This window comes from Mercurialis annua, linkage group LG7 (assembly GCF_937616625.2).
Source record: "Mercurialis annua linkage group LG7, ddMerAnnu1.2, whole genome shotgun sequence".
Lineage (NCBI taxonomy): Eukaryota > Viridiplantae > Streptophyta > Magnoliopsida > Malpighiales > Euphorbiaceae > Mercurialis > Mercurialis annua.
Window position 1 is genome coordinate 2,595,933 of NC_065576.1, and position 14,581 is coordinate 2,610,513.

Below are 14,581 nucleotides of genomic sequence, written 5' to 3' on the forward strand. Positions count from 1 at the left end.
ACCTAAACCCTAAATAACTACCTTCAAGTTAATTACTTAGTGCTAATTAATTTTGCAGTTTGTAGAATAGTTATAATCTTCTACTCACTAATGATTACAGATGCATCATTTATCTACTGAATAAGACAGGCATTGGAGACAAAAAGATTTTCATTAAAAAATGAAGTACTCTAAGAACAGATAATATCTAAATACTAGGGAAACTGATCAAACTGACTAGTCCTAGAAAATGTTTATTATAAAATCAACCTAAAAACAACTAAAGATAAATCTCTAAACCCTAGTTCATAGAGCTTCCCTCTTCTATTGGATTAAAAACTCGATTATAAATCCAAAGCGAATCCGCTGCAACTGGATTATCATCTTGATTTCGATGCCAATTGTAGTATGCATGAGTCCTATTCTTTATCTCAAGAATCGCATGCCCGAAACTAGCCTCACGGTATGCGGAGTAATCCGGCTGGGGATCGGTAAAACTGTATAAAAATATTTAAACATCGGTATTAATAAAACGATCATCAATTAATAATTAATTTAATAAATTTCAATAGTAAATGTATACCTATCAGCACGGCCTTCAATATTACCACCATCTCCAATAGTAATATATATCGGAGCTGAAGGATCTTTAATTGGAGTGCTCAATCCATTCGTTATGTTATATGCCACATTTGATACCCTCTCCTATAAAGTTCAAAAAATACACACATAATATCATATATAATGTATATACATTATGTATATAAATTTATCTAATATGCCTATATTAGAATAAGATAAACTTACGCAACGTTCGTATGAATGCACATGACCGGCAAACACAATATCGACTTTGTTTTGAACAAACCACGACTCGAACATCACTCTCATCGTTTCGCCCTCCATGTAATGATACGAATTGCTATTGTACCACGGTGAATGAAGGAGAACGATTAACCATGGAGTCTCGGACCGGTTAACCTTTGGGAGTTCTTGTTCGAGCCATGTGTATTGAGGAGTGTATTTTCCTGTGCAAATCGAACCGAATAAAACAAAATATCAATCAACAAGTAAAATGAATCGAATCAAACCAATTGGTTATGAAATTAATTATATATGCATTGATTATCATACCATATGCTGAGTATGAAGAAAGTACTATAATATATGCAGATGCCCTCTTGATGGAATACCAAAGTGGAGATGTACTCTGAGATGCCTTGTAAGGCACGTGATACCTATTCTTATATGGCTTAAACGGTACCGTTTCGCCCTGAAATTGAAATCACAAAATTATATTACAAACTTACATCACAACAAGCTAACAATAATCAGAAATAGAATGCAAAAGGGTATTACAATTTCAGGAACATAATCAAGTTCATGATTTCCAGCACACCAAATCCAAGGCTGATACGCAGCGCTCTTCTCGACGAATCGACCCCACGAATCCCATCGATTGTTGTCATGGTGTGCGTAATGATCTGCGTATGATAAATCCCCCACGAACAACATGGTTTGCGCATTTTTATTCGAAATGTAATGCTCCAACGTCGAATTCGAATCGTAAGTTTGTCCCAAATCACCTGAATTAACAAAATTTATACAAAAACAATCAAATAGACTAATCCAATGTACCAAAAAAAATTCATCAAAATGTACGTACCCATAACTCCAAATGTATACGGAGCATCCGGTCCAACTTCCGGAGGTGTCACAAACGAAAACCTCCGACGAGTTGTTCGACTTCCCATCTCATAGATATACTTAGTATTGTACTGCATTATAAATTAAATCAAATTAAAAACATTTAATCAAAACAAAATTTAATTAATAACACAATTGTGAATGTAAAACATTATAAAATTGAACCTCCAAATGCTTAAGGGTAGCATGGTGAATAAAGCCAGAAGTATAATCATAATATCTATAAAATTTAGTGGATGCACGAGCTGTATGAACATGCTTGTGTTTGCCTCCTTCTGGCCAAAACGTCACCGTATGAGGTTCTTGTTGAGCTGGTGTGATCCATGAAACAATTACACTTCGACCGTCATGATCACCTTGGGTTATATGAACCTGTCCATCAAATTAAATAAACTATTATCGCCCGTAAAACTAATTAAATAATTTATTTTAATGCAATAACAAGTATATATACCTGCTCCGGTGCATTATCGCCGGGAGGCGGAGGGAAGCCGTCGTATGGCATATCGACGGAAGCTTCGAGTTTTCGATAAAATGAACTTGTGGTTCCGCCATGAGAAAAACTAGCAATTTGGAGAAGAATTAGCAACACAAATAAAACTGAAGCCATTGTTAATAATTGTTCAATGCCTCAGTTCAGTGAGGAGATTATAAGTGTGTATTTGTATATATAGTGAGTCGTGTTGATTTTAGGATTTTCAGTTTAGATATGAATTTGAAACAGAAGAATTAAACCGGGCATATTCCTATTATGCCTTAAATATCTTATCATTAGATCATTAGGTTGAATTTTGATGCTGTTGAATATGGGTTACTTAATTTTTTTTACAATGGTAATTATTTTCAACAAAGTTATCTTATTATTATTTATTTACTATAAGTAAATATAGTGTATAATAGACCTGGCCATGGGCCGGTTCAGCCTGTGAACCGGCCCGGTCAAACCGGCTAAATAAAGCACTTGAACAAATTAATTTAATTTAATAATTTGATTTTTTCCGGTTCACATTACTAAATCCGCCGTTGTCGATTTCTAACCAAAAAACGGCGGTTCTTGAATCGTGGCCAGATTAGTGTATTATGTATAATTTAAAATAAATAAAACGTGCATGAATATGTAAAGACCGTTTGTTGGAATATGAATGTTATGAAATTTTATAGTTAACCATTTATAACTTGTTGAGTTTATGCATGCAAATTTTATGAAAATAATAGCTCCAATGATTTTGACCCTTCTTTTTCAAACGTTTTTAAAAACTACTAGTTTATATGATACGTAATTTAAAGAAAAATTACATATAAACAAACCTATTTATTATTTAATGTCAAATTTTTTAGATAACCCTTTAATTTTATTCTCAATTTTCTTTTGTTATTTCTGCAAAATCAAATAATATAAATGCCATGAATTAACTTTCCTTTTTATAATCATTTTGCACTAAAGCCTATATCTGAATGAGACGGACATTGGATGGAAAATTATAGATATACTAACAGAAGTAACTTCAAATTCAATTTTCTTTTCATTAATTTCTTACATCAAGCACTGATCTACCCATATCCATCAGCTGAAAAGAATTTTACAGGCCTGTAAACCGGTACTAGCATCGATATTATCAACTGTTTTGCCTCGGAATTTGTACCCTGTTAGCTCTTGCTAAATCAGAGATTATGCCTGCTTGTCGTAAAAGACGAGTGACTCACTTGGTTTATTGCTTTGATGTTGTTGAGCTTTCGGACTGGAGTAAATTATTACCTTGTGTTTCGACGTACGGTCTGATGAAAGTCCTCCGCCACCAGACCTCGAAGGCTCTCTGGAGATTGGGGCAATTATCACCAGCTTTCAGAAAACTGCCCAACCAAGTTAGCAAAATACTCTGCTGATTCTCCAAAGGTAGAGTCAGAATTGTCCTTCCGATGCCTTCCTCCACTGCCTTCCTATCAAATGACCGGCAACCATGTTGTAACCAATTGTAGTCGTTTATCAATGGCTGCAACCATGTTTGTAACAGCAGGTGGCGTGTATCCTTCGAAGGTAGCAGCTCCCCCTTTCCAATTCCGACAAATAATCTTGCCGTAATGCAGCTAACATGGTAGCGAGAGACTATAGCCAATTTCGCATGCAAGGTTGCCAACTCCTGCTGGCTAGCCCAAATTAAAGCAAACTCGTCAGCTGCTTGCCTGTCGGCTAAAATCTCGAGCAACCACGTCATATTATCAGCTTCAAGAGCTATTAGTTTCACCACCGGTTCCCTACCGTCCATGGAGTTATCTGCAAACTCCGGTTCAGAAGCTTGTCTGAACGAAGATAAAAGAGAATTCAAGCAACTTCTACATGAGCTGTAGATGGTTTCGTTGCAGATGTCAGTTGGACCCGCATAACTCGGAAGACTGTTCTTCTCCCGTAGGAGCTTCAGTACTACAGATTTCATTTCTCGGCGACCTCTTTCCTCGTTACTTTTAAGAACAAGTTCCATTATGTGGGAGAGTGTCTCTTTAGGAGGATTGGCATCAGACGAGATTCGTTTTAAAACTGGAGTGACTCCAACTCCTTCATTCCGGAGTCGTATAACTGAAGATACTACCTTTTCTTCCTCTTCTTCCCCAACCCACGGGACAGCTTCCAGATATTCCAAGCTTGACTGGATACATGAGTTGTAGCCAAGAAATTCGGCAACCTACAAAAGAGCTTCAATTGTTTCAGGGCTCGAGTAATTTAAAAGGATAATCCACAGACCAGAAAAACAGAGAGTGTTAGTAAGCAAACAAAGGGTAAACACCTGAAGGTTCATATCATCATCAAATCAACTAACTGCGTAATTTGGCATAAGCTTTTCTTTTTTGATAAATAATATGACAGCTATAAAAAGAACAGAGAGATAAATGAGCTATGCACAGTTTTGCACTTTATGTATATATCTCTTTCTATTTTCTCTAATCCGAACTCATCACTCTATAGTGCAGCTCCTAACCTTTAGGTTTTACGAGTCAGCACAGAAATATATAAAAAAAAAGATCTGCCCTCGTTGTGTTCCATTACAATAGCCAATTTAGTGCTGTCTCAATATATGAAAAAAGAACTACAACTACTACCTCAGAAAACTCTAGTTTGCAAGCACTTCCCAAACTACTTCAGCTTTATGAGAAGCATATCTAGATATTAACTAAAATATATAGATAAAAGAAAATATTTCTGTTAAACAAAACAAGTCATTAAAAAGCGGTATGAGAAAGAAACGAATGAAAAAAATTTACAAGAGACAACACAAAGGAATCAAGGACATGAAATCAATCGACTACTTAAACTATGGGTGAAAAAGTCTCGCCAAATGCGGAATTTCTTTTTTTTTCTTTTTCTATTTTTAATTTATTTTGGTACATGCTTATAAGTCCAAAAAAAAGAAATTCCAAGGTATTAACATTTAACACATAGTCATACTGAGTCCTGACGTAGAGATTTCAGTACTCTAATAGAAAAAGTAAAAGGCGTGATAAATTCCTCTATATAAATTAAAAAAGAAGCAATTGGAACCCATATAGGTAATATTAGGTCTCCTTAATTTAGTTTCTGTAGCTTTTAAAGCATCCAAGACTAAACTTCTATCATCCACCAGCATAGCATGTGATATGTCTCCAAGTTAAGAGGCCAATGAATCGTGTATGACCCACTTATCCTCAAATACAAACGACAGCTAGCCACCTGAAGATGATGATTGAATAACACATAATGCTAACCAACACTATGCTTCATGTTCATCGTTTACCAGAGTATAATGCTCTACAGATATCCCGAGGTAACTGAGAGTAATAGGTGCAGATGGCCGTCCAACTTCCCAGAACTTTCAGAGAATCTCAATACACATTCACAGTGAAAAATAAGAATAATTTTTTACATCCTTTTCTCCCACGCATCCTCCACTTTTTCAAAAGTATGGCATAGCCATAGTTTCGTGTTCTATGGGGAATGAAAACATCATTCATCAACCGTCTTCTCTACTTTGCAAGCAGGATTAGTTCTGAATTGGGAAGCTTCCGAACACCACAGGACAATAACATTTAGATTCTTAGTATATAATTACAACTTTACAAAGCATATGTTCCACAAGCAAAGTGATGCACCATCTCCAAGAAAGTAAAAAGATAAGCCAATACTCAAGAAAACAAACAAATTCGACCAAGATCCTAATTCCTAATTATCGTAAACCCTTAGCACCCCAAACTTCCCGTGCTAGAGCCAAGGTCGGTATGAAGATAGATAAGAGACCTTCATTCAATGCAACTTAAGCTCATCACATGATATTATTATATGAATTATACGCAACACAATTTAAGCCATACCAAGAAAACAAATCACAATCAAAGACCACCGCGATAAAAAGATGAAAGCAGCAAAATAGCAATCTACTCCAGAAAAATAAAAAGGCTCCTTGCACAGAAAATTACCTTGATAATCCGAAGAACGCGCGAGACACTTTGCTTGATTAACCGCTGCTTCACGTCCTTGCAATACATAAGCCCCACAGTTTCAACATATATCTCAACATCTTCACAATCATCAATCTCAAGGCAAGAGATATCAGGCTCCTTATTAGAAAGTTTATCAGCAAAAAAGCTACTGTTCTCCACTAAGACATTCCTGTGAACACTCAGCTTTACACAGAACCCTTGCTTTCCAAGTAAGATCACCTTCAAATCACTAGTTCCAGGTTCCCCAAATTCAATCGCCACTTTCCTCGGGGCACTTTCAATTTTAGGCCTCGGCGCTCTCTCATTAACAGCAGAAGCACTAACACTAGGAGTATCAGAACCGCAATTGCGCTGATCATCAGCACCAACTCCCGGTCTAAAGGACGCAGGAGCCGGCTTTCTCTCATCCGACGAGGCTTGTTTCTTCGGGACTGTAGCCTTAGGTGGTGGCGGTGAGGAGGGTTTAGTTTTGTTTAAAGGATTTTGATTCTTAACTGTCTTTTGAAACACAACAGGAGAAGGGCAACACCAAAAACCTTCTGGTGTTACAGCAATTGGGACATTTCTAATTTTGGTTTGGCCTTGTTCTACTCTAGCTAATCTAATTTCAGCCATGTTTAAGAACAAGCTAAAACAACTCTAATTTATCATATGAAAAATGGAAAGATGTGGTCTTTAATCCTAGGATTTCCAACCTAAAATTTATTGCTTTTTCAAGATTCACCAACCTAAAATTTAATTTCAAGTAAACTCATAAACATGGCAAAACTAAACAATCTTGTAAATTCCAAGAAAAACAAAAAGAAAAAATCTTTTCAAAATTTCAAGCATAGATCCCTACAAAAAAAAACATACATTATACATATCTAAAAACAGATCAAATCCCAAACAAAAACACATTAAATACAACCAAAAAGATTACAACTTTGACACACCCACATCAAAAAAAAAACTTACCATCTCAAATTATAATCTCCTAGTTTTGAAATTCCTGCAGTAAAATCATTGAGAAAGAATTCAAGTGTTAAGCATTAAGGGAACCAGATAACAAAAAAGTTGTAAGTTATGGGGACTTAGGTTAATGTGTATCTATATAAGCAAAAACTATATAATATATGCTTTTGATGATTATTTTTGTGATGTGGGTCTACAAAAATTTGCATGCTTTTTAGCCTATTTCTCTGCAAATATTCTGTTTCTCTCTCTACTCAAAAGCATTTTCTCAGTGATCAAACACGCCTGTCTCTCATCATCATCTTGTTCCTTTTTTTTTTCTTTAATGTAAATTTTATTTTGTTGTGGACTTTAATGTAAATTAATTTTTTTATATGGTTTTGTTGCTTTTCTGGACCGCTGCTGGATTTTCGAAGCTGAAAGTGAAGACTATCATTTTCAATGGATGTATGAAACTACAAGAGTACCCTTCTTTTGTTCAGCTGGTGAGAATGTTTTTATGGAATGATTATACGATTTAACGGTTGTGTCGTGTCAATCATGTAACAAACCAATGAGACATTCGCTATGTGTAAATATTTAATAATAAAAATATAAGCAACAAATAAAGATTTTCTATCGTAAATATGTACTGGTTTGTTGTAAAAATAATGTAGCACATCCGCTGCATAGGATAAATACTTTGTTTTATGAGATGTGATTGATGGGTATTATTGGGATTTTGTAGGAAAAGACTGAAGTATTAAAATTAAGATTCTTGGGAGATATTAGGGGTATCATTGACAAGGATGGATGGTCAAAACTTGAAAGACTAAAGTATTATAGGATTAAATTGGTTTGTTTTATTGTAGAAGCAGATAATATTGCTATTGTTAGGTATTATTTGTAGCTCAAGATAATTTGTATGGGCTTATGTGGTTGTGGAATGCACACATGGGAGATTTTCTATGTTAAGAAGTAGGCAGTATATGTTGGTGATGACCAGGGTAAGCAAAATCAGTCATTTACAAAAAATATAAATTTGAACCGGTTAAATCGATAAAAATAGAGTTAATTATAAATTAAATTACGAATTTTAGCGTAATACAGCATAAATTTTAAAATTTGGCAATCTCGAATACCAATTTTTATTTTTTGGCAAATCAAACATCGTTCATTTTCCGATATAAATCTACTGAGTTGAAAGTCGGTATTGTCACGTAAACTGACACGTTGGAAAATAAACGGTGTTTTGATTTGCCAAAAAATAAAAGTTGATGTTTGCTTTTGCCAAAATTTTAACACTAGTATTATAATTGTAAATTACGCTAAAGTTTGTAATTTGATTAGCAACGTGTTAAATTACGTGGCAAATATTGAAATTTATTGTGTCAGTATATATGGAAATTTCGGCTTCCAATTCAGCAAAAATGTCCCAAAAAAATATCGGTGTATTAATTTGTCAAAATCGCAAAGTTCGTTAATGACATTGTCAAGTTTTAAAATTTATATTATAATTGCCAATTAGTTCAAAGTTGGTGAATTTATTTTCAATTAACCCATAAAAATATACATCATGATAGTAATAATTAAAAAATAACAAATAAACTATTTATATGGTAATTTGATTAATTTGATTAATTGAATTTTTATCTTTTAACGGTAGATTAAATTTTTTTATTAAACGAATATACCGAACTAACCAAAATAATTAACCGAGTGACATCATTTAATAATGGGGTAATGTTAAAATAAATTTTTAAACTACACTTATTTTTTCAATTTAATCACGAATTTTAAAACGTTCCAATTGTATGCAGGAAATTTCATTTTTTTATCAATTCGATGCATATGTTGACATGGCACTCACTCATTGATGTGATTTTGCTGATTTTGACAGCATTTTTTGCAGCCACGTCATCATATTATGATACTCATGTATCGAATTGAGAAAAAAATGGAACTTCTTGTATACAATTGAGACGTTTTAAAGTTTGTGATTAAATTGAAAAAACATGTATACTTTATGATTTTTTATAATATTACCTCTTTAATAATATAGGTAAATTGAAAGTCTATCTCAACAAAATTCAAAAAATTATTACTTCTTCTGTCGCATAAAAATAGTCCATCTGGACAAATACAAGATTTAAAAAAATTATAGTGAAATTTGTTAATTTAGTCTTTTTATTTAATTTTTCAATTTTATCTTTTTATAATTTATATATATATATATATATATATATATATATATATATATAGTATACTAATGACTAATTTATTTATTGATGAGTTTTGTATTAGTACATTTAAGTTATTAATTCATTCGAGGATAATTAGGCATATTTATTAGAGTATATAAGACTTTAAATTTTTAAGTTATTTGTCAAATATTGAAGGTGATCTATAATTTGAGACGTCAAAAATAGAAAGATGACCTATCTTCATGAGACGATGAAATGTATTTTAAAATCGATGCTAACTCCAATGAATTTGTAGGGGTTGCATTAGTAATATATGACATTATTCATAAAGGTTATTTGCATTAAATCACGTTTTATGTTTAATTTTATATTTTAAAATACATTGTACATTCCAATTTCCATTACTTGAGCACTCTATAAGTGAGAGATTATTATATGAAGTATGATTATTTCAGAATGTTAGGTTCTTAATTAAAGTTTGATACTAATGACTTTGGCTAGATATCCAAAGTTAATGAAACAACTAATTTGACTACATGTAACCCTACCAGCTGTAAATTCCAATCTTATTCTATAATAGACAATCTTAAATACCTTAATAATAATTAAAATACTATTCTAATATGGCCAGCACTTTCATTAATGACAGGTCCTAAAGATAACTCTGATTGAAAAAACTAATCATAAATAAATGCAACAATGGATCTACATGAAACTAAAGAAAATAGAATAAAGTAAAATTATAATATTTTTTTGTAAGATACTCTTAATTTCAAAATTTGGCAAATAAATAAGGCTTAATTACTTAAAAACCACTCACCTTGAACTTTTTTTCGTTTATACCCTGATTTAGAAAAAAAATTCATTTATACCATGACGTATGTATTTATGTTTCACCTCTATCCGAGGCACTAAATTAACCTCTTTTCATTAAGAAAAAAGTTTAAAATAGTTCTTCATTTTTAACCTAAGCTAATTAGAGTTTAATTAGAAATGAATTTTTCTCTAAATGAAGGACTATTTTAAACTTTTTTTTAATGAAAAGATGTTAATTTAGTGCCTCGGGGTAGAGGTGAAACACAAACACATACGTGAGGGTATAAATGAATTTTTTTCTAAGTCAGGGTATAAACGAAAAAAAAGTTCAAGCTGAGTGGTTTTTAAGTAATTAAACCAATAAATAAAGGTTAAACAAAATGATGGAGATCAAAATGATGAAAATGTGATGTCAAATATCTACATGTCAAGATCCCTTCCAAGGAATTAGAAATTAAATGATTAAAGTAAGGATCAAGTGTATCAAGAAAGTTTTACAAGGACTGATCATGAGATTTCTAAAGTTGTCAATAAATAGCAGTAAATATTTGTCCATACAAACCCATAAAAATAAAATTATTTGAAGATATTAAAAAAAATGAACACGATAACATTTATATTATTATCATATGGTTGTAATTTATAAAAACTCAACTCAAAATTCTTAAGTTAATTTATACTGATTTAAATCTGTATAATTTTAATTTTAATCGGTAAATTTGATTAGATTCGTCTCACAGATTAAAAGATGATTTTTAAATTTTATTTTGCATAATTAGATTTTAAATTTTATTTAGTTTAGGATATCGGGCATGAAATTTAATCTAAAATTAGATGATTTTGTTTAATTTAAAATTTAATGCAAGATGTTGATCTTACTTTTTGTTCCTTTTCTATAATAATATTGCTCTTTTGCTTTATAAAAAGAAGAGGGGAACGCAACATTCTCAACTCTCAAGTGTGGCAAGTTGAAGATGGATTGTAAGAATTGGTTAGACAACCAAATATTCTTAAAGAGTAAGGGGTAGTTGTACAATCTTTTTTACCATCTTCTTTCTTTATTTTAGTACATTATTTAAAACAGTGTTTTAAGAATCGAACCAGATTGGCCGATTCAACTATAGATCGGAGGTTAATTTGATTTAATTTCTCGTGAAAATCAATATAAATCAAAATATAATGTACGAATCGGTGAATTACGGAACCGGTTAAACTTTTTTTATAAATTTGATTAGAATTTGTCTTTTTTTTAAATTACAAAAACCATATAAAATATTTCTTATTATTTTAAGAGAATCATCTATATTATACATGTATAAATTTTAAAATATATTATATATTATATGAAATTATAAATATTTGTGTTTGAATAGTTCAATCGCTTATTAAATTGGTTGAATTTCAAACGGACGGACATTAATTTGGCTATCGGTTCGGTTTTTAAAACACGGAGTATTTTATAGGTGAGGACTTGTTGTGTCAACTAGTTAGCTTGTATAGTTGTGTTGCAATTATTAGAGTTTACAAGATATGATTGCTATGTGGGAGAAAAGGAAAAAAAGGGCACGTTTTCATCATCAATGGCAAAAGAAGATGGGTTGGCTGTAATTTTGGCCCACCATGTCATGTGGTTGGTTTTTTAAGGTTAATTATGTCATTTGTGTATTACATCGCTAGGAAAAATTACACCATTGGTATTTGATACTTTTTAAATCTTCTATTTGAATATCTGAACTTATTTTCTAAAATCGGCATTTGAACTCATTTTTTTTAAATCAATATTTCAACTTCTTACTCAAAAGTGTGCTAAAATAGCAAAAGCAAATTCTGTTTTACTTAACTTTTACTATTATATTAATAAAATAACAATAAAAATAATCATAATTTTTGTATATGGTATATTTGTCTATTTAAAATTCAAATTGAAAATCATATTAGCAAATTTAATATTTATTTTTGGCTTTATAAGCAGTCTGGTGATTGCAAATAGATTAAAAATACTAATTTGATATATTTTTAAAAAGTTGAAATATTAATTTATAGAAAATAAAAGTTCAGTCATTCAAATGGAATATATTCCATTATAATTTTTCCTTATTATTACTACATGTTATTGATGATAACCTCTCTTGCACGTGTTGGTTTTGATTAACCTTTGCAATCAAATGCTTCTCTTTTCTCTTTTTCTTTTATAATTTTGCCTTATGATTAATCATATCCATCGGCCAAAGAATCAATCTCATGATGAGATGATGCACGAAAGGACGTAGGAGAGACGATTTTAAATATCAAATCGGTAATTAAATCAGCGTGACTCGAGCCGCGATTCAACCACCAATCCAACCGACCGACTAAATAAAAAATTATAACTAATCTATAAGGTAAAAATAAACTAGTAATTACAGTTTAAACTATAAAATTTGACAGTTTTTATAATTTAACTGGTTTAATAGTTTTGTTGTTCTTTTTAATTCAGAGAGTCGAATCAAAACTCTGAAATTTTAAAAAATATCGAATTATATTGATCCGTTTTCATTTCGTGTCGAATCGATTGAATGAGCCAATCCAGTTTGGTTGATGGGATGAATTACATCACAAAGTAACCAAACTCGAATTCCTTTCAAAAAAAACATTGCTTCGCTCACAGTGTTGCTATATTTTCAAGTTACGCATACTATTCATCATTTCATGCATGGTATACTCTTTTAAAAGCAGGAGCAATCTTTTTTATCAAATCGAGAAGCACTGTTTTTAAAATCATTTTATCAAATACTTTCAAAACTGAGGATAAGGATAATTTTTAAAAGAACTTTTATAGTAAAAGATATCTATTTATTTGTATTTGTGAAGTTTGTGAAGAAAATCTAACTAAAATAAAAAAATGTAGTAAATTATTTCGTCCAAATAGTTCTTTCTATATCCTAGAGAAAAAAGAATTAGAAAATTTTATACTTTTTCCGTCCTGTTAAAAAAATTCCAATTTTATTTTTAAAATATTTTTTAATAAATATCCTATTTTATTTTTTATTTAGTCACCTTAAAAAATTCTATGGAAATTCAACTATCATTAATAGGAGTAAAATATGAAACATAAAAAATAAAAATTGTGTGACTTTTTAAACGGAACGGAGGGAGTATATTGATCTCCACAAATTCCATCACTGACTATATATTATGTGTTGTGTGCGTTTAGACCTTTAATAAGAAATGTATGCGCATTAACTATGGAATCATTGATAAAGTTAATCCAGCTTGATTAGTAGATGATTAACTGAATTTAAATGAATAAACTTCAATGATTATGAGTAGTTTAACTCCAACTAATTAGGTTCAAAAAAGAAAAAACTCCAACTAATCAAGCACTAGTTGTATATTAAAATCTAATTAAACGAAAAAGGGTGATACTCTTTTGTACTTTTCATTTTTATTCTCAATGGGAAAAACAGCACCTAACTTTATTTTTGATACAAAGTTCATAATATTTTCTGAACAGATTTCAATTATAAAAAACAAATTTAAATCTTTTATATTTAAATTATTTCTCACTCGAATAGTGTAAGTCTCTTACGAAAGAGACACCTTGGCAATTTGTATCTACAAGTTATAATAAATCGAGTCCGAGTACAAAATATAATTAGCCGAACAATTAATATATAATTGGTGTTTGACATATATGATTCAAATATAATATATTTATTGTACAAGTTATATTACATATAAACATATTTAATAAACATGTTATTGATTCAACTTGTTTAAATGACCCATTTAAATCTATTTAATTATTTAAATAATATATGAATATATTTAATATAACTTAAATATAAATATTACTACCTATTGAAATAAATAATATTAAAATTATATATAATATAAATATATTAAGAATTTAACTATATTTTGAACTTTTAAAATAAATATATTTAACTAAACTATATAATTTTATTTAATCGTCTTTAAACGAATGGGGCGTGTTACATAGATTTCTTCAGAGTTGGGTTGGGTTCGGGCCTACCGGGCTTTTTATTTTTTTATATAAGCGCAAGTCTGGTTCGAATCCGATTCGGTTTTTATTTTGAGGAAATTACACACACCACCGTTAAACACATAAATAATCTCACTAATACGACTGAGCATGGCTCGCTACAAAAATACGACATTCTTCTTCTTCGTTTCTCTTTCACGTTCTTAGTTGATGTTTTTACCGCTCAATATATTGAAATGTACAGCTTCTTTTTCCCAGGTAACATGTAATTCTTAACACGGTCTTTTTCTTCCTTTAATGGCCTGCCATTACTTGGCCATTGTTGGTAGTAATCTGCTAGTTTTTGAGTTTGTTTGAAGTAAACGACAGCGTCGAGATTGTTGAGAGTGACGATGATGAAATCGGTAAATCTGACAGTCGAATATCTGATCAAATTTCTTTCGTTTCTTTTAAACATGAGATAGCTCACCAAGTGTTTGTTGTTTTATCC

At 31.1% G+C, this 14,581-nt stretch overlaps 2 protein-coding genes across 2 annotated transcripts; both read right to left on the reverse strand.

Moving 5' to 3' along the window:
• Positions 1–132: 132 nt before the first annotated feature.
• LOC126655316 (purple acid phosphatase 5-like) lies at positions 133–2,394 on the reverse strand. Its single transcript, XM_050349436.2, has 8 exons — positions 2,141–2,394; positions 1,852–2,058; positions 1,646–1,757; positions 1,339–1,565; positions 1,114–1,252; positions 787–1,007; positions 563–684; positions 133–476 (listed from the first exon to the last, which is right to left on the reverse strand). Exons 1-8 carry the CDS (start codon positions 2,294–2,296, stop codon positions 281–283), a joined length of 1,380 nt encoding a protein of 459 aa, XP_050205393.1. The 5' UTR covers positions 2,297–2,394; the 3' UTR covers positions 133–280.
• A 759-nt stretch (positions 2,395–3,153) lies between these two features.
• On the reverse strand, positions 3,154–7,465 carry LOC126655315 (BTB/POZ domain-containing protein At3g50780). The gene is made up of 2 exons (XM_050349435.2): positions 6,130–7,465; positions 3,154–4,364 (listed from the first exon to the last, which is right to left on the reverse strand). The coding sequence occupies exons 1-2, from the start codon at positions 6,766–6,768 to the stop codon at positions 3,396–3,398; spliced, it is 1,608 nt and encodes a 535-aa protein (XP_050205392.1). The 5' UTR covers positions 6,769–7,465; the 3' UTR covers positions 3,154–3,395.
• Between the last annotated feature and the right edge of the window lie 7,116 nt (positions 7,466–14,581).

What these genes read in the sequence shown, in the direction of transcription:
- LOC126655316 (XM_050349436.2), bottom strand. Translation starts at nt 2,296, where the DNA reads ATGGCTTCAGTTTTATTTGTGTTGCTAATTCTTCTCCAAATTGCTAGT. An exon ending in TTGATTATGTTCCTGAAATT is followed by an intron (nt 1,253 to 1,338) that starts GTAATACCCTTT and finishes TTTCAATTTCAG; the next exon opens with GGCGAAACGGTACCGTTTAA. An exon ending in ATTGAAGGCCGTGCTGATAG is followed by an intron (nt 477 to 562) that starts GTATACATTTAC and finishes ATTTTTATACAG; the next exon opens with TTTTACCGATCCCCAGCCGG.
- LOC126655315 (XM_050349435.2), bottom strand. Translation starts at nt 6,768, where the DNA reads ATGGCTGAAATTAGATTAGCTAGAGTAGAACAAGGCCAAACCAAAATT. An exon ending in GCGTTCTTCGGATTATCAAG is followed by an intron (nt 4,365 to 6,129) that starts GTAATTTTCTGT and finishes GCTCTTTTGTAG; the next exon opens with GTTGCCGAATTTCTTGGCTA.